The sequence below is a fragment of the Apteryx rowi genome, unplaced genomic scaffold (assembly GCF_003343035.1).
Source record: "Apteryx rowi isolate R43461 unplaced genomic scaffold, aptRow1 scaffold_282, whole genome shotgun sequence".
Lineage (NCBI taxonomy): Eukaryota > Metazoa > Chordata > Aves > Apterygiformes > Apterygidae > Apteryx > Apteryx rowi.
Window position 1 is genome coordinate 363,612 of NW_020449219.1, and position 23,485 is coordinate 387,096.

Here is a 23,485-nt window from a genome sequence, read left to right on the forward strand (position 1 = left end):
TTTTGTTTTGCCATTAGTAAGATGTAAAGGAAAGATTCATTAATTAGTTCCCTGACTTTAGGGGCAGACTGGAATTTTCTAATAGGTGTTCTGCTCTGACATAAATCAGTGGGACTGAGAAATCAGATGCCATTCTGAAGACTCTGCCCTTATTTATGCAAGAAAAGCGCTGGTCACTGCCCTGTGTCCATGCAGATTTTCCAAACTGCTTCACTGTAACTACATTGTCTGATGAAAGACAAAAGCTATCTCGTCTTGGTCAGAGGAATGGATTAGATGATCACTTAAGGTCCCTTCCTACCGTTCTGATTACTCACCTCTTTCCTTCTGTCATTGTCTTTCTGTAGTAACCATTTAATAGAAGCCTGAGGAGATTTGGGTGTACATTCAAGAAAGGTGGTGTTGTTTTTTACTCCATACTGGACTATTTCTGCAGCATTTCTGTATGCTGGAAAGAAAAAAGAAGACAGGTCAGGTTACTGTAAATGATAGTTTCATATAGAAAGCAAGTAACTACATATTTGCACTATTAGCAAATATATAATTTTCAGGTCAACTGAAATATGTATGATCCTGATGCTGGCCAACAATTAGTAATTTAGGGCACAGAATTTTCAAGGAAGAGGAATGAAATGTGAAGAAGTATAGCCAATTCCAAGTACCAGTGTTTTCAGTCAGGCATGGTCTGTTCCAAGAAAGTAGGACACCTGTAGGCTGGTAGATAAATGTATTTCTAGACATTTTACTGACTTGTATCCTGCCCGGAAAGCTCTGCTGATAGGATAACAGAGTTCAGGAATATTCTTCTCTGAAATATAGTCATTCTCATAACACAGGGTAACCTATCTGGAACTGTCCAAAGCTGAATGAGGTATTTATTCATACTTCACAGTTTACGAGCTGGGACAATACGGTTGGTGTGACTCAGAATACAGCATGCCCTAGAGAAGGCTCCGTCTATCCCGCTTGTCTTGCAGTATCACAAGGAGGCAAAAGAGGGCAGACTCTACTCCCCCTCATCCATTTCTGTTACTAACAAAGCAAGAAAAGGACTTTGCTCTAAATCTGAAATGCAATGAATAGGTAGACAGGCTAGCAACAGAGACCAGGACAGATTTATCGCACTCCAGCAACAAAAAGGCAAATGCTGAGTGTACGTCATCGCTTAGATTTATTGTGCCCTTTTATAGTCTCAATAGATGAACAATTGTCAATTACTGATAGGAACTATTAGATGTTCATTGCTTTGCCCAAATAATATTTATCTTGAAAATATCACGCTTCCAGATTTAAAAGGTTACATCATATGTGAAATACAAATTCTATTTCTTGATTCAAGAGCAATGGATACAAAATATGAGAAATGGAATCACCTAGAAATCTAAATATGTCTAAAATCAGACTGTGTTTTTATACAGTCATAAGACTGGTTTTACTCATACTGTACTTTATCTCCCATTCTTTTTACATTATTTCATCAGCTGATATGTTAAATTGGAATCTATGCCAATAAAAGAAGGAGACTTTATTTGGCTTTAGTCCTGTAAAGTCCTTAGCACATTTATGAAGCTGTAACAAAATCAACTGTAATTTTCAGAAGATCAGTGTGGAAAGATCTTGCAATCAAAGATCACAAATTAGCAAAAAGCTTACCTGGGAACTGGCAAACATAGCTGTGTGAAACATACTCGGACCATAATACATTTTTGTTTTTATATACACCGGGACTAGGTGTATCACAGAAAAGCATTTTTATCTATTTAATTGATCAATACACATCTATCCTTCTTGCCTAGTCCATACTATTACTACTCTATACATGCTAAGAAAAAGAGTGAGAGAGTACAAATGCATTTTCCTAATGGCCCTAAGAACTAACAAAAGCTTAACAGTATTAAGGACTTTACAGAACATTTGAAAAGCAGTCATACAAACCCCTTAGTTCTTGATGATCTATTTAAAAATAGAAATACACTAAAAATTGCTCAATTTATGTGAGTTAAGAGATCTAAGGTATGCAACATATCATGCTTAAAGCCTTAGCTTCAAAATTATGGTTTCTTATGAACTTGGATGATTTCTTGCTACACCTGACTTTCAGCCTTTCTGTCTTTTGGATAGATTTCATTTTTCTCCCAGCATAATAGTTTTGCTATAAATGACTTGAATTATATTTTGAATGAGTCTAAGCTGCTGTTTCTTATTATCTTTTATTCCACTGGGGGGAAAAAAAACAAAAACAAAAACAAAAACTGCCACCTACCTACGCTATATCCCACTGCTGTCCTGACCTCACCAAAACATCCTTAAAAATTGCTAAAGCATCAACCTATAAATAAATCCACCTTAAGAAAAAACAGGAATTCTGTCTCACAGAAACTGGCCAGGTTCACACACTGGTCTCCCCTCAGCCTGAAAGCAGACAGCTGACATTCTCACATTTTCCAGGCTGAAACAGGAGACACCCAACCTTAGCACAGACAATGGGTCGCAGTCAGAGCACATGCCTGCAAGGTAGGAAACTCAGGTCAATTTACTACATGATTCAGAGCCTCAGCTTTAATGTGGATGTCTCAGCGCTCAGGTGCATACCCTAACCGTGGGCTCATCTTTCGTAATCACCTGCTGAGGCTTCAACTTCAGCTAAGTGATCTGAGTCATGGGGAAAGACTGGCTGCCTCTTCAGATTGGCAGCTGGAGCAGGATTAGCCACATTCTGGCTGAGGGAGCTGTGGCCTGCTGACTCCTGTGGTTTATTTTGTCCCAGGAGATTCCTCCAAGATCCAGGAAACCATCAGATGGAATTATCATTAAATGATCTTTTCATAGATAACTCTTAAAGCATTTCTCTTTCATTTAATTAAAAAAAGAAAAAAGAAAAAAGAAAAATTTACCATGAGGTCTATTATTTAGACTCCAGATGGCACAAATTAGAACACACTTTGAAATGTGGGCTGAAAAATAGAGGTGGAATGAGCTTGATTCTCTAATGTGTGCCCTTGGTTTTAATGGGATAGGTTGTCACAGCCTTGCTCAGACATGCTGGGGTTAAAAGGGTCTATATTGCCTTGCTGTATACGTGTCTACTCTAACTAGGACTTTGGCCATATTTGACTGCTGTCAGTCAACCAGGAGTAGATGGAGAAAGCGGTGGCCGAGAAGGGCAGGGCACTGGCTCCACTGTCCACCCTCACTGTGACCAGGCTGACTAAACAGTTGTACAACCAGAAATAAGGGACTTTATTAGGGACTTCATAAATTCTTCCTTCATTAGAGGAATTTATTTTCCTGTGTGAGAGTAGAAAGGGAAGAATCATAACTCAAAAGGCTGGGCTAGGATGGTGTATCTTTTACCAGCCATTTGCTGAAGGATATGTTCCAAAATATAAACTCTCCTCAAATGTTCGGAATAAACCTGAGGCCCAAGACTTAAATGCATTAAGGGACATTAATAAAGACTGAAGGGATTTAGGAGTATAACAGCCCTTGATTTCACTGTATCTGTTTCTAGTCAACATTGTCAGCTTCTCATTTCTTATATGCTATACCATGGTTCGGCATTTTATCATACGTATGCAGGTTTCATGTAAATGCAAGGAAAGATGTTAAAATCAAAACAAAACAGAACAAAACTCAGACTTGGAAAATAATTATGCTTTACCAGTAAACCACAGAGATAATGTGAGTGATGATGAGTCATATAAAGGAAAGCTGTGTGCTCTTTATATAGCACGAGGATTTCTAAATTACAGTACCTTTCAGGTTGAAACCTCGGCACTGAGTCAGAGGGTTTCCATGTCTCACGTCTTGCCTACGACTTCTCCTGAAATATTGTACAAACACAAAATGTTATTCCAAGATAGTTACACTGCAAATAAACACTTTTTTTAACCTAGATCCAAAATTAGTGGAAGTTTTCATAACCTACGGTGAGTGTGCTTTACTACTGGCAGGCATACAGTGAAGATACTGTTTCAGAGAACAACCAGTTTGCAGAAGTTTGTAAAACTGTTGTACTTTTGGTAGGTAAAGAAATTTTGCAATAGAGGTATAGAGACGGAAGGGGTAGAGTTGATACAGAAAACAAACAGAGGTTCACTGTTGCAACACCAGTAACGCTCAGAGCCAGGACCCTGAGCTGGAGGTCTTCGTAACGGCAAGCACCGAAGATAGGACCCATAAGTCCTAATGCTCTCTTCTATCAAACTGACAGAAGATGATGCCATAGGGAATGTTCCCTCCTCGATTTAGGCACCTTATTTTTGGTTGCATACCTGTACACGCTATCTTTTTTTTTTTTTTTGCCAGCCTTTTCTCTCAAAAGTGATTACCAGTACTATATTTTAATTTAGTAGCAAAGAGGTTGGGATATTCACCCAAAATGATGGAGAGCTGAGGTTCAATTCTGTCATCTGTTTTAGGGTATGTGAACCTTTTTTGTTCCAGAAGATACCCAAACTTGTAAAGTCTCGGAATACTTCCCAAAGAGACTTTGTTCTATTGTTTGGATGACAGATGCAAAATCATGATCCTGTAGCAAAGTAGCTAGGCAGCTTACTGGGATGAGGAATACCAGCATTTCTGTCCCTATGGCAGCGAATACTTCATACCAAATACAATTATAGAGTCATTCAAACCCTCACTTTCTCTCTCTAGCCTCCAAACACTTAATAACTCCTTGAAAAATGAAAAAAAATCAACTGAAAGGACTGATGAGCCTTTCTATAGTCTAGGAAATAAAGGTCCCAAACCCCTCAGATGGAGATGTAAATTGAATCTACATGTCCCACATTCTAGACAATGGTCTAACTGCTGCATTTCTTGGTAACAGGGGAGGCTCTGCAGTTCTTCCAAATGTGTCTTCCAGAAAATCCTCCTGCTTTATGCATGTATGCAAGGATTCCTAGCTTGTGGATCTCAGTGAAAATGAAATGCAATCAAGTGCTGAGCTGCACAACATTGCCACAGCTGAGTTAATTCAGAAACACACATTAGGATAGTTTTATGTTCCTAAAGAAGTTATAGGTGAGAAATTAGATGTTTAATTACATGAGTGTTTGAACTTCTCTGGATTGATTCTTGACTGAACTAGAAAAAAATCTTCCCTTCCCGTCCTGTCCCGTCCCATCCCAACTCTCTCTCTCTCCTTTCTTCCTTTCCATTGGCAGGGGATTTGCTACAACACTGTCTTAACCTGTTCCAATAGCCATTCTTCAAAAAAGAATACTTCACTTTCATTTTGAAACTATCATTTCCTTCTAGCCACTGTATTCCAAAATACTCACGTTGGTAAGTTTATCATCAATAGCATGGCTCATAATCCCCATCAGAGACTATGGATCGCACTTGGGATGCTCTTATGAAAATGGCAAAGGGCAGATGGTTAGGGAAACCTCTTTTCCATAACTGAACCTCATCTATATCATGCTGACAACATCTTTTCAAACTAAAAGGAGGTAAGCAACTATTACAATTATTTAGTGCATCAGGGAATAAAATCTGGCTCACTTGAAATAGCACTTTTCTAGGAGGTCATAGCTCACAGAATTCAATACATGAAAATTTCAAAGTTAAATCTTTATTCTCAAGATATGTTATTTTGCTTAATATTCATAAATTAGTTCAATATTTATCAAATTCAATGAAAAACTATATTCCTAATAAACTCTACTGCAAAGGGATGCTTTTGGGATATGTAATAGCCATATTTTCAGCTATGCACTAATGACTTACGAGATCAGAAACCATAAAAAGTCCCTAGAGCTCCAGTGCTGCTAAGTGAAGGGTGATGTCTCTGTGGCCCCATTATATTAGGCACTGCACAAACACTGAGAGACAGCCCTTATAATCTCATGTCACCTGATGCTTCACTGCATTGTTTTAAAAGGAACCATTTGAAAGGTGATCTTTCAAAGGAGTAATTTCTGACATTCCAAGTATATTTTTAATGCTTACCATCAAAAATTTCACATTATGACTTGTGATCTTAACTCTCATGAACTGCATATGTGAGTCAAAGGGGACAGTGAAGAATTTTTCGGTGAACTTCAGGAACCCTGTGCTACCACGAGTTGCTCCACGCTAACAGAAATGAAATGCCTGTTGCATTAAACTAGTTCTGTGAGTGTAAACTTAGAGTGTGATATTTATCCAAAAAAAGAACAGAGATATTTGGTTGAGATGATGATGTTTAGAAAATAAAGATATGGTCAGGTGTTTTGAGGCAAAGAAGCCTAGGACAAGGAACTACAGTAATCCATGGGAGACAGAAGTGGCAAGAGAAGCACATGAGCAAATACATCTAGCAGAAAGATACTAATGTCTAGACTGGGATTTAGCTCAAATTACCAATGTTTTCTCCTTCATAATCTTTTTTGTTAGATAAAGGGACAACTCATTTCTTTAACATCTAAAAAACAGATTTTTTTCCATACAGTCTTAGGTGTTTATTTTGGTTTGACATAAAAAGCAAATTGCAAAAAAATGTCAGCAACAGAGCAAGCCCCAATGGAAATAATTATGGGGATATAATAGAGATGGTAAGGAATGCCCTGGAAACTGCACAGATTAGGCATACCTGACTGCTCAGTTATGTCTTTCAGCAAATATGCTAGTGTGGGAGTTGGGTGGCCTGAGACTTGAGGAGTTTTCTTTTCTTTCCTTCTGACCTTTGTTTCATGGAAGAAAACAATCAGTTCACAGACTGGAGGCTGAATGGGCGAGCTAAGTGAATGTAATAAACAGGCCAGGTATTTCATCACATCTTTTGTTGCTATATGGTAAGATAGTAGTTTGCTTTTTAGTCTGAAATATGGAATGATTCAAAAAGACTCCACAACAGCAAAAGTAATCATCTTTAATCCCAAAGGATGGCATTGCCATAAGCTGGCTGGTTTACCAGACCAGAGCCAAGCTTTGCCTCTTTCTGTCTACCAGCTCCCTCCACTTTGGTAAAGGAGTAAAGCACATTAATGGTAGATAGCCTTGTGCATTTGCAGCTTGGGTGCAAGGATTGAGTACCGTGGCACATACTGGATAAAACTCAGGCATGCATCCAAAAGGTTTAGCTCCTCTGCAGTAATACTTCATCGTGTATTATGTAGCTTTGTTTGTATATGCAGTGAAATCCTAGTAATATAAGATCTCACTACAGCCTCCTGCTATTAAATATTTCCCTTGGGAGGAGGAAGGAGGCTCCTGTTTTGCATAAGAATTATGAGATGGACTATTAGCTGTTGTAAACTAAAGAGGAATTGCTTTCCCTGTCTGATTTAATGAATCTCACATCGAAACCCCCAATTCTAGCAGGCATTGCATTGAAATCAAATTTGCCTAAAATTTCTTTGGAAATAGTTCTTCTCAGTCAGGAGTAAATGAGAAACAAAAAAATAAATTATTCCTCAGACAGCCTCAGAGATATTTTGCTGTATTTAGGAGGTATCCTAATTACATCCATAGCACAACTGAATTTAAACAAAGGGAACAAATACATTTCACTGTTTTCATGTGCATGAAAGAGAAGGATTAATATATATGATTAGGGAATAGTTCCCCCCCCCATTGTTTTTACAGTCTTTACACTTTAAATATGAAAAGGCAAGCTCTTACCATATACTGCTTTAGCATATACTCCTAGGTGATGTACAATGCCAAGCACAATAGCCACACAGGTATTGCTTGTAAATGCTCCAGAAATGAATGACATCCCACCTCTATATCACATTACATGGCCTCAGGCTACATAATAGAACAAAATCCCTCCACTTTCCTTGCAAACTTCACCGGGCTGCTTAATACTGACTCACCTTTTTCCTGTGGGATAGAACCTGGAGCAGGAGCTGCCGTCCCAGGCACAGTAAGGGTCCCGGGCTAAACAGCAGTCTGCACAGGCGGTCCCGTAGGTCTGGCAGCGATGCAAGGATACCTGGGTGACCCCCTCATCTGAGCTCACGTACAATTGTTGCTGCAAAAGGAAATGGAAAGATTTATTTCAGATGTGGAACTCAGTGGAGGGGCTTCACCCAAGATGCAGCTCACACACCTAAAACCCTTTCAATTAATTTTGGAAATAACTCAATACCAAGAGGGGAACTGCTAATATATATAAAGCTAAAATAAACAGAAACCTCCCAGGTGAATAGGCCTATAATATTTCCACCTTCCTGTTAGAAAACACTTAGAAACACTGAGGAATGTTAATGTTTTTTGGACATTGAGTGTCATTGTTCTGTTCTGGGGCTGAGAGGCTGAGTTAACACTGTTCAGATTTGAGAACATGGTTCTTATTCAGCAAGGATTATTGGATCAAGCCTTTGAACTAAGTATTTTCTCTGCATATAGTCACTTTAATAAATACTATGCAGTGCTCCTGGTTGGATTTTCCAGTGTGTAGATTTCCAAGGCATAAAACCTAGAGATTACATTGGAGCTTAGGGCCAGATTCTGTTAGCCTTATATACCTTGAACAGTAAACCAACAGAATTATTATGGTAAGTGAAAGCTTTTGCAAAGGAAATGCAAGTGAATAGGTCATCAACAGAATAGGGGTCAGAGTGATTCTTTTATTCAGAAACAATTAAACAATATTTCTGAAAATACAAATTAATCTTGAACAGAAACCTAGAAACTCCTCCTATCATTCTATCATAAAATTAACAAATTACATTGAGTTTATATTAGTGAGTAGTCTTCACTTGTTAATAATTTTGTAAAATATTGAGCACCATTTTGTTTGTAAAATCATGGAATACAGATTTTTAGTTAGGTTTTGGCTTGGCTGTTCAACATTTCTGTAAGAACCCTCTCAGCTAATACGATCAATCACATTGCCACCATTATTACTTACTAGTCAGACAAGCAGAATTTCACCATAGCCCCAACACGGTCTTTTTTGCATAGACCAGACTTCCAAAGGAAAATTTCAATTTACGAGTTGTATAGATATGGGGAGGACAAGTTTCATCACATAGTGCTTTTTTTTTACTTGCCCAAAAGAAAAAAGAAAAAAAAAAACACGATAATTTCAGTGAATTGCAAGTAGCAAATAATGAATAAAAAATGTTTAAACCTAGTGGCTCTGGGGCAGATACATATCTTATATAAACTTCAGTGAAATTTCTATGTATTCATCAGCTGAAAATCTTATGCCTGTATTCAGTATGATGCATCACAATTGGTCTTTTAGTGTCTTTAAGTCAATTTTTTTCTCAAATAATAAGCACTAAGTAGGCATTTCACTTTTCTTTACCTTTTTAGATGAAATCTTCATTGTTGTTATTGGAGAATTACTCTGAAAGACAAAATTCCAAATCACACTTGATAAAGACTCTCTTGTTAATACTGTCCCAATACTAAAATTTTAAGTTTGATAAAACCTAAGTCATATCTAAGTAAACTGTAACTTTGCATATCTTGGAAAGGCATCATTCACTCCTACCCATTTTTTTGCTATTTTCAGAGCTAAACAAACGACATAAATGCAATGAATATCTCACCAAATGTTTTGGCTGAATTAAACTGTATTATTATTCATCATGTGCATCAACAAGTTTCTGTAACATCACGTCAAACTACATCTATATTACCTCACCCATACAGGAGAAATATGTGTTTTCAAGTCATCACTCTCACTTTACAATAAGAAACAATGTTTGTTCTTTGAAACTGATGATACGGAAAAATCATACAATAGCTTATGCATATTTACCACATGATCAGGATAAGAATATGTCATATTTCTTCTACATATTATCTACAGTGCATACAGTTTGGTTGCTATCCAACACATACTTTCAGTTTATCAATGACTTGCATATTAAAAATGGTGTGTGCGTTACCAAATGTTTGTTTCAGACAGACGGTCCTGTATACTACTGTATGTCATCACTACAGTCTGTTACTGTCTGTGCCCAAACTGAATGTTAAAGAATTTGAAAAGCAGTTATCACATTTGCTGCCTTAAGAAACTGAAATCATTTATTATTCTCATGAAAACAACTGATAAAAGTGATGGCAATAAAAATGTTCCTCATTTTTTGAAGATTAGTATTTGCTCAGTCACAAAGGAAAGCCATAATGATGGGCCAGGATTAACTGCAGTGGATTGGCAGCGCAGCAAGGAGGCCAGGACTAGAGAATCTGCATGCAGCTCATTTGGACTGGTAAAGGTCTGAAGGAGTTTAGAGCTACTGTAGTGTTTCATGACTGAATGGTTAGGAAACCCAAGTACAGTTCAAATGCAATATTGGATCTGAGGCCACATTTTCCTTTCCCTACTTCTACTCTAGAAATGAATCCGTGCTTTGCTTGCTCTTGGTATTTACTAGCACAAAGCTGTGGATCTCGTTCCCCCCCCTTGGAGACAATCAACATACTGCCACCCTACCTGTATACCCTACCAAGCTGTATAGCTTGCCATGGCAGAGGTGACAGTATCTTGATTTTGAGGCTGTGGATAAAAGAAGTCTCTTTATAGAGATGCAGGAACTAATTTAGGGTCAGGATTCCTCCCATCCAACCCATCTGCTTGCTGTGTTAGTTTATCTTTCTGTAAATGGAATTAGTAATACTTGGGTGAATGGTACTCTTCATGTAAAATTACTCACATATCTTTTTTTAAAGAGAAGTCTTCAAAACAGATCTGGGAGGAGTGCTAATGCCTTTATGAGGGTTAAGACAGAGAGTGTTCCCTTTCACAGAGAGATGGTTTTTGCTGCCTGTCTAGATAACAAGGCATAAACTTTCCTTTTTTGTATCTCCTGAATGAAAAAGAGCTTGACAAAAAAAAAGCCCATGACAAAATCCATAACTAAGCTCATAGATGCATACTACCATTTTCCCTGATATTGCCTGTTAAAGAATAGCCCATTCAAAAATTTGAAAGGGCTTTTTCAACATGAAGGTGAACATTTTCTTTAGGTTATTAAGCTGCTACATGCTAGAATGATTGACAGAGGCTACTCTGTTATTTTTCCCTGTAGTTGTTTATGTTTCTTTTCAGCTTATGTTGTGTTAAGCTTATAGCTTTTTTGACTCCAGAGACATGTGGCTTTGAAGAACTGGAGTTAAGCAAAAACAACACTAGTTCACTTCAGTTCTGCAGCCCAGAATCAGAAAGATTATCAGATAATCAAAAGTAGTAGAAAAATCTTAGATTCCATCTGTAAATAGTGACAGTCTCACCATGTGATGCCAATGATGAAAGCCTCCTTCTGGCGGCCACTATAACATGACCTCTTAAAAATGAGATTATCAAAATCCTTCTAGCCAGGATAACAACAACAACAACAACAACAACAACAACAACAACAACAAAACAGGAAAAAGAGATCTTAGCCTAACTATGGTCTTCATAACAGTAGACATTTTGTCCACAACAGCAGACACCCTTTGGGAGGGTATCAAGCTGACAGTATGTGCATTCACTTGATCTTTTATCAAGTCATAGTTGTCCTTGCCAAAGTCTTTCAGAACAAAACGTTTGTGTGAACATACACATTGGAAGAATAAAAGCAGGAGCAAGCCAAACCTGGAAAACCTCCAGCTCTTCTAAAATGAGTTCTCCACTTGCAGAGAAGTTAGTGGGTAGGACAACAACTTTTTGAACAGTTCCTTGGTCTGGAAAAGATGGGAAAAAGTGACACTATGTGAAAGAGAGTAGGGGGAAAAGAAGAGCATGTGAATCATTAGCAACTAAGAAAAAAACAATAAAGCAAACCCTATAACATACAGAATGGTACAAAAAGAAGTTCATTAATTTCTAGGGTTTGAGACCAAAAAGAACCATGAGATGATCCCTTTACAAGTCATAGACTGTGGATAACTTGAACATGACCATACACAGCATTATTATCATATATGATCTTGAAGAACTCACGAGTTATTGCCATTATGGTTATCATTCTACCCCAAAGGACCAATCAAAAATGGTATTTGGTGCTGTACAGAGACACAGAGAGAGGCAGTATCTACCCTAAACATCTTAAAGTAAAAACATGGTCAGATAAACAGACAAAAAAGAGCTACTGCAGATTTTAATATACATTCATATTCATTAATAAAATATGACAACTGGTGACATGAAAGGTAAATATTCCAAAGAATAACTCAATGTAACCCTAAAAAGGTAAGAAGAAAGCCTTTTTCTTCAGAAAACTTGAACAATAAGTCCTTTACATAGCAGTAGGAGTTATTGTTTTGGTCCATGTGGAAAACAGAAGAGACAAGATGAAGATTCTATAGCTACTTTTTTATGGTTGCCCTGTGTTTTGACCCCCCAAATCAACACAATTTGAAAGGGGTATTGAAGTAGAAGTAAGACAGATGGGGGAATGGTGGTGTTTTTGCAGGGAAGATGTGTTGAGTGGTCTCTAAAGGGATATTTGTGATTAGTTTGCCAATCTTGTTATGTGAAAAGAACATAAGAGATAGAGGGGTCAGTTTGTGAACACATTTAAAGGCTGAAACACATTGAAGTATTACTGACATGACAGAAAAGGCAGATTGTGAAAAATCACAGGGACAGGTATGAGGTATTAAAATACTGAACAAAAAAAGTAATTTTATTTGTTAAATTTTTAGTCTTTTTATTTGGAAAAAAGCAAAACACAAAGAATTCTTCTTGCCTGAAAGGACGAGAAATTAGTTTGAGTAGAATAAATCTATTTGCTCAGTATTGATTCTGAGGAATGAGACCACATGGCATAGATTCTGTTTTGCCTTCATAGGTTTTATGAGCAATATAGACTTGTGCGGTTAGTAACACATTAGTACAGCACAATACATGTAAGTATCTATGTGTATTTTTATGAATTCATGACTGAGGAAAGGAAATCTCAGCTTCCTATTTGACAAATCATGATGTTGACAAAGTAAACTGAAAAAGTGTGGTTTTGCTTTTGCTTTTAAGGTCAGTGACTAAACTCCATAGCTGGAGCTGCAGGGCAGATTGGTTATAGTAAATAATTTGCATCTTATTTCCCTGGTGGAAGGTAGCAAATAATCATTCATTTTCTTAAAAAAAAAAAAAAAAGTAGGATTACAGCCAGAATATTCATATCTAATGACCTGACCACACACAGAGCACATTGCAGTAGTTTGTTATTAAAAAATAAAAAAGAGAGAGAAATTGAAAGCTGTCAAGATTTAAAAATCTGTAGCTATCAATTGTACATGCTCTGAGCACATTAGGCATGAATTTTTCATGAGAATTTGTTCTATGGAGAACATTTATTCTGATCATACGATGGCACGATAAACTAGTTCCTTCCGAAGAAACTTTACTGAAACTCAATCTTGTGATAACACAGCTGTGGTCTGGACTGGGTGCCAGTATTAGCAAACCTATGAGAACTTGAAAGAGATTTACTAACTGCCAGGACCCACTGAAGCTTTAAACTGCTGCAGATCCTTCCATATTTGGAGCTAAGGAGAAGCATGTGCATGTGCGTGTATGTGTTGTTCTGCCTCTGCTAAAAGGAATCACCTACTCCCAAATTACACAGCCGAAGTGCAATCTGCTTCTCCTTCTTTGCCTCCCTTTATCAATGTCCCCTGTCTCTTTACCATTAAACTATACCATCTGAAATGTCCCCCCGGCAGTGCAGGGAAGGAGTTGCAGCCTGCTGTGACTTTTTCAGCTGCCTGTGAAGTGTCAGCTCCCTGTGACCCTAACTTGCAGGTTAAAAGCATGGTTGACAGCGACCTTACCTGCAATGGAGAGTGAGGCTGAGCCTCAGAAAAACTGGTTTCTTTCAATAGTCCATTAGTGCATGCCACACATTTAAGATTCCTATATCGTCTTCAGTGCTCAAAGGCAATGAGAACCTGAGGTAAGATTATAGCCTGGGCAATGGCACAGAAAATACTGATAGTGCCCGAGGCCAAGTCCTTGTGTCCTAATAACCTTTTCCATTGAAAACTAGGTTCCTATCTCCCTTTTTGTCACACCCTGACAAAATACACAGAGTTAATGACTGTTTACCTTGGAATCTATTCCCTTTGACTCAATGTTTTACCTTTCCCTTCAACTCGGTATTTTACCATTAGGGACAGATTCTTGCAAAAAGGAATATTCCATTGTTTCAAAGGAATTAGAAAACTTAGTATCACATTTTAAATAAATATTCATGTTAGAGAAAGTATGCAATAGAAAGCTATTCATTAAGTAAAACCACCTAAAGCAAGGAATTCCAATATTCTCTCTCTCTCTCTCACTCTAATGTATATTTATATATTTGTATACTTCCAATAATACCTGCCTTGTAGGCTATAATCCTCCACCCCTTTTGAAAAGAGTTTTTCTACTGTTATTCATTTCTTTCATTGATAATGAAGCACAAATATTTGTGCCTAGAAAACGCTTCCTACTCCTTTCTCAGTAGTACTGAGGACTCCATTATAAGCACAGTTGCTGTCAAATCAAGTCACTTTTATGTATTCATGTCAGAAGGCTTATGGTACATCTGAGTTTTGCTGAAAATCTTGTTTGCTTATTTCCTTTAATGGCAAGACAGCAAACTTAATTCCTGGGTCAAAAGGAAGGTTGGAAAGCATGCAGTAATGTGCACAGGAGATATATGCAAAATTGCAGTGCTTGAGATGTTTCCTAGCATATTTCACAATAGATAAGCTTTTGTGTTGTGAGACAGACATAATGGATTACTGAACAAGTATCAGTCAAATTTTTTCATGTTTAGGTCAAAGTGTAAAATTAGAAGCTAATCCTGTTCAAGTCATAAAAGTAAAAGACAATTTCCTTCTCTGTTTACTTATGACTTCAAGAAATTCAGTTGAAAAAAATTTTACATTGCTATGGTTTCACATAGTCATGAAAAAGCTATTGCGTCTGCTCAATAGCAATCCAACGCTAGAATGCACCAAGCGAAGTGGCAGATTTATGCTCACCATTTCCCTGACTTTTCACCTGGACTTGTCTGCAGCCCAGCTTCAGCCCAGCAGTCTGCAAGTCGAGAGGGGAATGGCAAATGAAAAGGAATCTCCCTAAAGCTGACAGCCAGGTGACAAGGGTGACTAATAATGACTGTTTTTGTGTTTCAAGCCTGCTTGAACCTGCGGTCTCCCAGCTTGCCATGAGCTGGAATGTTACTGAGGTCACATCCCCCCACGAGCACCGGGAAAGGGGGAACGGCAAGGGCAGAAAGAGCAAACGTCCAGTAGGCTAAAAAGTGGAGTAGAGGGTACACAGAGTGGAAAATAAATGGCGAAGGAAGGCAGTGCCTGGGGAGGGAAGAAGAGACAAATAAAAAAAATTGAACCAAAAAACCCTCAAAACACAGGGCATGATCCTGGGCTGGTATTAGTTAGCTTAGCTTCCTTGACACCAGCTGAACTATTCCTGCTTACACCAATTCTTGGTCTGGCTGGTCATGGATAATGGAAAAGGCAAAGCTTAATGAACAGCCAGGTAAAATCACAGTTGCTGGGCTGGAATACAGCTGTCTGAGTTTAAATCTCGTTCTCTGAATCCCTACTAACTTTTCTTTGTCCAGTCCGAAGTGAAGACTGTAACTGTCAGTATTTTTCAGCTTCAGAGAGAGCAAGGGCCTCTCCATCCCTGAGCCACATCGCATGCGCAAAATCAACAACAAATCAAAAAACTGGCTTTTCCACATCTTAAAAATCATGCCTGCAATGGACACCAACTGCTGCTCTGCTGGGAGTTTTGCAGAGAGGCCTCCCGTGGTAATCATCCCCCTTACCGATGTGGCAGGCAGGTTTCAGGAGCACCCTTAGAAAACCCTCAGAAACTCCTTGCACCTGACAACTGATGGCAGCTAAGTCAAGCATATTTTTGGTCTCTAATCTGACTGGATCCTGATGCAAACAAATAAAATAATGAAGAAAAAAGAAAAAATAGAGTTTCCAAAATGCTTAAAATTGCTCTACTTACAAAGTTTTCAGACACATCCAAGCACCTGTGATTCTGGCAGGTTAGCAGCCAGGGCTGCAAGCCAGCTCCTCAGGTCTCTGCTGACCTTGTGTGGCTGCTCAAAGTCAGGACTCCCATCACAGCCACTTATCTTCCCTGTGCTTTAGTTTACTTGTCTGTAAAATGGGTACATTTTTTTCCAGCTCATAGAGTTACTGTGAAACGTTGTGTGTAAAGTCATTTCAAGCTATGTCAAAGAGCAAAAAGGCAGGTACAAGCATATAATAAGCTAATGCTTGATGGCAAAACTTTCACATAACCCCAGCACAGTCAAAACTTCTGGGACACACTGAGAGTCTGTCTGAACAAAAACTGAACAGGAGTAACCAAACAGGTGTAGAAAAGCCCTCTTTAGATGTCTTCTTAAATGGCTGTGAAAAAGCTTTGGATGAGTTATCACCAAAACCTTTTGAATGACTCGCCCAGTATGTGCAAAAGGAAGGGGGAAACTCTATCTGCTTCCCGTTGTGTCACTGTTGCGTAACGCCATTTTCCCAAGCTTGCAGGCACATGGCTGTAGATAGCAAATTTGTGGGAGGCAAGCCTGCTCTTCCCACCAGATTATCCATCTCTGTTAGAATTGGTAGCTCATTACATGATTTTGTCTATTCCATTACTGGAGACTACCGATGTCAGCAAGGGCTAGTTTTCCAAAAGGACAGACATCATGTAACAGCATGAAATGAATATTCTCGAGATTTAATCACATATGTGACACAATATTACAACCTTATGCTCTGAAAGCACTTACTGCCTCCAGACTTTGAAATTGAGGATTGCACCAGAGAAGAAAAGATAATAAGAAACATCAATCAGCCTCATGCAACATCAGATGCATGTGGCCCACATTAAATATCTGAATAAACCACACTGAAATCCGAAGTGCCTTTTCAGAACAGTAACTTAGATCTCTTTACAAAAAACTGTATCCCTGTCTCCTATCTTGATGTCTAGGAACTGAAAAAAAACCTTATTGGTGCCAGTGGCTGTTGAATGTACCCAAATTTGACCCAGATATTTAAATATTTTCATAACACCAAGAGCAATTGGAAAAAAAAAAAAAAAAAAGGCACAGTCTTATGGTTGTGCAATCTGGGTATACTTTGACCAAAGGCTTTTGCACTACATGTACGTAGGTAGCATGCTTAAAAAATAAATATTAATCTCAGGAGAATGTCCTCATGCTGCTTTTCTGCTGTTCTTAAAACCCAAATGAAAAACAATCCACTAAAGGATAAACCGAAAAAAAGTTGGAAGCTTGGTTTCTTTAGATATAACTGAGCTGAGTAAAGCGATTACAGTAAAATTCCAGGATGAATAAAAAGTGCTTTATGACTGAATCCTGGCCTACCACAGAAACGGGATAAATGAAGCAGAACTCTAAACCAAATTCCTGACCTGAATATGTTCTTACTCATTGCATAGGGAAAAGGTATCATCAGCATTATCCATGTCAGATATGGAAATGAGTCATTACATTGTATCCAAGTAAATTATCTCTCTGGTTTCTATTTGGGAGGGTAGAGTATATAGCACTCCTCTCTTGAGGCACTTACTATAGCTATCTACAGTTAAAGAATCACTGCTTTTCTCCTTTAAATCACCTCTGTTTCAAAGGGGGGTGAGGAGATTCGTTTTTGGGTGGACTTTGGGTGGACTTAGCAAAACTAGCAAGTTTTGTCAAGTGCTTTGGGATTCTTCGGGTTGAAAAGCACAGAGAAAATAGGAGATCATTATCATCTGAAAGGCTATGTGGAATGCTGCAAGAACAATGTCTGTCTATGGGATTTATTTCCTTAGTTAAGTAGCCGAGAGAGGGGAAAAAAAGCAAATGTATTAACTCTTGGCATGGACCAGCCCCTGCAGGTTCAACACTTTTGTCTGGGGCGCAAAGGAAACACTACATTTAGCTCACATTAACGTGAAAAAATGACACAGCTGCCCACACCTGCCTATGCCATGCCTACAGGACGAAAAACACTGGGGTTCTTAGAGCTTTATGCTACTGGTATTCTTCCCTTGCATTCAGGAACTGATTTATTACTGAGGCTATTGAAGAGGGCGAGAGGAAAAGCTAGACATTTTGTGTGCTCTGCATCTGGCAAGACATAAAACACTCCGATTTCAAGCATGAGACAGGTCACTGACAGTGACAGACACGGCTGGCAACATCTCAGTTCAGCAGCAGTAACTTATCAGCAGAGCTGAGCGCAATTGTCACCAGGTGTCAAGTCCCGTTGTCTGCGGCTGTGGGGCACCCAGCTCCCAAGGAAATTATCACACGAAATTCTCCTGTACAGTGTGGTTTTTGCATTTTCCAGGATGAACTGACACCAAAGCAAATCCCTTCCACATCACCTCTGACAGTTAATATCTCTGTTGAATCCTCTTGAGCCTCACAGAAAGCACAGAATAAAGAAAACAAGTTTCTTCTCTCAGTGGCTGAAACTTGATCGCTTTTATTTAAAAGGGCTGAGAAACACAGTAACTTTCATTGCATTGATTTATTCTGAAGAACTTGGAAGCTGTTAATGTGTCTCAGGGAGCCTCTGTGTCCTACTGGGAAAAAAATAGTGACTACCCCGTCCCAACTAACACGAGAGCAAGCAACGATCCTTGCCTCCAGTGTAATCCAGAAATTAAGAGCAACGAATATTGTAAAATGTCAGGAGCTGCAATTTACCTATTTGTCCCATAATGAACCTTGTGCTGATACACAGAAGAGGATTAGCAAAACACAGGCACAAGCTGAGGTATGTTAATGCTTTTAATGAACCACTGCTACATATATGAGACCAGACTGGTCACTTAACCACAGTCAGAGGCTAATCAGACTATAAAATTAAATGACCTGTATTTATCTCTTGCAGCAGGGTTTTATGAAAGGCAATTTATCAAGTAATTATCAATCAATATTAAAGAGTTAACTTGAATTTTATCCAACACATGTGGTTTCAGTAGATATTTATCTGGAGTATACAGTATTTAAAACGCATACTTCTCCACACAGCATCATCACTTGCTGGACTTAATTTTTGAAAACATTCTGCAAATTTTAGCTGGAAAGAATTACTGAAATGCTGAATATCATTACTGTACTTTTTCATGAGCATTTCATATTTATCACTTTCCAGTATTAATTGTCACTACTACATTAAAAATCCTATAATGGTTGGAAACTTATATGTCTTATCTTTTCCACTAATCTTTAGTAGAATTTTCCTCCCATTAACATCAGATGTTTATACAGCATTTTAAAGCAATGGTACCAGTGTATAAAAAAAATACCTAAATTTCATCTGAAAGATTTGTTATAGCATGCCAAACTGTTTATATGGTAAAATACAGAAAACCAAACCTTCTTTCTCATTAAGGCAGAGTTCTTATAGAGCTGTGTAAGAACAGTGGGGACAATATCTATTAACACTTCAGATATATCTACAGTAGGCTACAAAGACTGTTTTCTTCACTTCTGTAGGAAAGAAGGAATACGACCCTAATGGATCCAAAAATCAAGAACTGTAGCTGCATTCATTAAACTAAAAAGTAAACATGGTTACATTTTGGGAGGAGAGGGTAGAGCCAAGAAGAATGTCTTTTCCTAATTAGCTTAATTGGGTAGTTTCCAATGGCTTTGCAAGTAAAAGTAGGATCAAAGAGATCTTCAAAGACATCTTAAAATTAATTTAGCAACTGGCAACCAAGAAAACAAATATTCCCAGACCAAAAAATGACCAAATTTCTACTGTAATTCATTACCTAGAGCTTCTTCTACCATAACCACGCCTTATTATGCACTAACCATGACTCACAATACAGTAAGTGGAGATCTGGTAAAGGTTGGACACAGGAACATGAACAGAGTGTTTCTGTTTTCCTCCAAGCTTTGGGAAGTTACCTAGTGCAAACTCCCACTGAAAGCAGGTCCAGTTAGAGTAAGTTTCTCAGGGTTTTGTCCAGTTGGGTTTTGAGTCCTTTGGATCTCCAAGGATGGAGAATTCACAGCCTCTCTGGGCCCCTGTTCCAACGTTTGACCATCCTGATAGTGAAAACATTTTTTCCTTATATCTAACTGGAATGTCCCACATTTCAACTTGTGTTCATTGCCTGTCACCTGTCCCTGTGCATCTCTGAGAAGAGTCTGTCTTTTCTGTGCCTCCCTTTAGACCTCTGTAGACAGCAATAAGGTGTCCCCGTAGCCTTCTCTGAACAAACCTAATTGCCTCAGCCTCTTCTCATATGTCATATGCTCCAGCCCCCTGGCTAGCTTGGTGGCCCTCAACAAATCTGGTTCCATTATGTCAATGTTTTCCTTGTACTGGGACACCTCAAATGGGACACAATACTCCTGACACAGCCTCACAAGTGCCAAATGCAGTGGAAGAATCTTTTCCGGCAACCCACTGGCTGGATATGCTTTTGCTAATACAGCCCAGTATAGGATTGGCCTTCTTCAACACAATGGCACCCTGCTGACTTTGGTGGTTGGAGAGGTTTTTTTTTTTTAAGAAGAGTGAAGAGAATTTCTTTAACCTCACCCTTACGGAAGCCTAATATTCTTGAAAGGTTTTTAGCACCAGCTTCTTATATCTATTATATCAGGATGGTTAATCACAACCCCATGAGACAACAAGGTGAGTGTGCTGGCAGAAATGGTTATTCTATAAGCAGAAAACAACCAGTATCTCAATAATATGTGAACCATAAAAGTAATGAGAGCCATCTCAATAATTATTTTCTGATGTTCAGAGTTATATTTATTCTCCTGGAATTCTCTTCTTTTGTTCTACTTGAAACCATTTGTAGCAAAAGATTAGAGATGAAACCTTTGTGCCTGTCAACCTGTCATGCTCTGTTAAGCCAGTGGGTGTTTCAGACGTGAATGAATCTTAGGGTCTAGCCAGAGTACTACTCTGCTTGTCTGCTTCAGTCAGGAAAATATGATTTGTATCGGAATATTTTGAAAAATCAAATTTGATCAGTATGAGAATCACTTGACCTGTTCCTTTCAGACTTCAGAAGCATAACACCAGATTCAAATTCGATGTAACTAAAAACAAAATGTAGGTTATATTAGAAAGAAATTATTTTAGAAAACTTGGATCAAATTCTCTGTGTCCGCTACTGCTGGAACTCCAACTATTTGTTTCTTTCTCCTCTGCTAAATACTTTCACATTTTTACTTTTTTTGTGAAGTTATTGCTTCTGCCTTTGTAACATGCTGGTCAGATTGTCTTTCTCTTCAGAAGTAGCTTACGCAGCAAATATTAAATAATGAGGATGAGAGTACACAAAAGAATACAGAGCCAGATTTTGGTCTTCTTACTCAAGTTCTTCTTTGGTCTTCTTACTCCAATAATGCTAGGGGAATCACATTGCAGACAAACCATATTCAAGATGAGTATTATAATTTATATCAAATACAATACACACTAGTGTTTATTTCTGTCTCCAGTAAAAAAAACATGTCAATATATTGTATCTCTTATACGTAATTAAGATCTATAGGAAACATAAAATGCACAGAAAGTAAATAGAGAACATAATTTGTGGATATCTGTAGACCTTTTTGTAAATAGAAAATATGCTTACACAAACACTTCTGAAGGCAATGAATTGTACAGATTGGAGTTGATTGCAAATTATAATGCAGTACAGGAAAATGACTTTTGCTAAGTTTGTCTTACCTGTTCCAAGAAACAAGACATGATATCTTCCATCAGCAGCATTCACACGGTCCACAGCAATCTTTGTATACTTGTAGTCTGTTCCTATACGAATGATTAATGGCCTCTTGTGGATTGGGTAAATGGGATTAAACATCAAAGGGTGATTCCTGATGAAGGTCACAACATCATCTGGAAATTCTTTGGTTGTCCGCATATTGGGTGTGAAGGCTCCTCCTGGACACTGTAAGAAACATGCACAGTAATGCTTAATAATACTTACCATCTATCAAAGACTTTTCATCTCCAAGCTGTTTACAAATATTGACTGATAGTTGACAAAGATCCTGAAAGAGCACTTCAGATGCTGTCTGAAAATAATTATATTCCAATAATGGAAATGAAGTACTTGAATAGCTATGCTTTGAACTCCCATCAGTTCAGATATAGCAAACACAAACATATTTTTGCACTATTAAAATCAAGGTTGATGGCAAAGATCCATACTTCTGAACCTATTTCCACATTCCTTATACTTCCATATGCTGTCTGTTGGAAGAAACCCAAGTGATTGGTATGGGAAGATACCAAACTTTTGCAGATGGTTAGTATAGAATTAGTACAAGGCCAAAAGGTAAAATCTATAGTCTAATTGTAATTTTGTCGATATCCCTCTAGTCAGAAAAGACTTCAAGGAGTTACCATGCTTTACCTTCCTTATTTTCCCCATTATTTTGATTTTGAGACAGCGAAACAGCCTGTGACTTATCTTCAATTGAAAAAGCAAAATTATAGGCTTGAAGAGGGGGGCCCATGATGACTGCCTGGTATATAAGAAAGCTGACTATTCACAGGATCTTGTCTACCATTTCCCTGTGTACACAGTGAGGAATAACAGAGGTCTGTGAATACTCTAGATGTTTCTTTAAATGTAATAAAGAAGCATTTCCGTTATCAGGCCTGAGGCCTTCTGGACTTCATAAAGAAATAAAATCAATCTTAGAAACCTCAGGTGGTAAGTGAGAGTGAAACTAAAAGTAAACAGATTGAAAAGAAATCAGGAGCAATGACAGTAACCGTGCTGGACTCACTGATGCTAATTTACATTACTTCTTCAGCCACTGTTACCCCACTTCTCATTGATGCTCCTGAGCTCTCACTTTCCCCCTTAGTAGATTTCTGAGCCATGAACCTTTCCTCAGAATATTAGAGCTATACAGAAATGTTTCAAAAAATATTGTTTCCGATTGGAAAATGCTGATTTGTTCAATCTGAAATATTTCATGGAAATATGTTTATTTCAATGAGGACAATTAAGTCTAGGAAGGAATTTCTAGTCAAAACCACAGACACAGAAATAGCTTGTAGCTTAGGGAGAGATTCACCTCACCTGACTTCTGCTGTCTTAAAGTCAGGCATTTATTCTTAGTTAGCCATCTAGGTTTCCTCTATAGTCAGTAATTCAGACTAGATGGCTTTTAGATGGCTAAAATTACATAAGATGAATCACACTCTGAGAGACTAGGAAAGTCACTGGGGATACATGAGTCATGTGTCCAACCTACCTGATTTGAGCAAACGTTAAAAACTGGGTCTTCACATCCCAGGGGAGCCCTCTAACCACTAGGCAAGAGTGTCAAGTTTTACCCTCACTGCTAAAAGCTGTTCCATTTTGTGCACCTAATTAACTATTCATTCAGCAATATGGGGAACCAAGTAGAGAGGGGACTTCAGCCTCATCCCAGGCTTTAGAAGCAGCTCCTGGCTCAATTAGTATTTAATTATTTATACAAAGTGGAACTGCTCTAGTAGGAACTGCTTAAAAGAAACTGCTCTGGCATCAGTTACCTTCATCAGGAAGAACCAGGAC

At 38.2% G+C, this 23,485-nt stretch overlaps 1 protein-coding gene across 1 annotated transcript in view; it reads right to left on the reverse strand.

The window, feature by feature from the left end:
• SEMA3C (semaphorin 3C) overlaps positions 1–23,485 on the reverse strand; it is a 125,957-nt gene that overhangs the window by 4,173 nt on the left and 98,299 nt on the right. Inside the window, exons 12-17 of the mRNA XM_026068896.1 lie at positions 21,637–21,859; positions 11,528–11,616; positions 9,248–9,289; positions 7,806–7,963; positions 3,756–3,823; positions 318–448 (exon numbers count right to left, since the gene is read on the reverse strand). Coding sequence (XP_025924681.1) covers positions 318–448; positions 3,756–3,823; positions 7,806–7,963; positions 9,248–9,289; positions 11,528–11,616; positions 21,637–21,859 — 711 coding nt within the window. The remainder of the gene's footprint in view (positions 1–317; positions 449–3,755; positions 3,824–7,805; positions 7,964–9,247; positions 9,290–11,527; positions 11,617–21,636; positions 21,860–23,485) is intronic.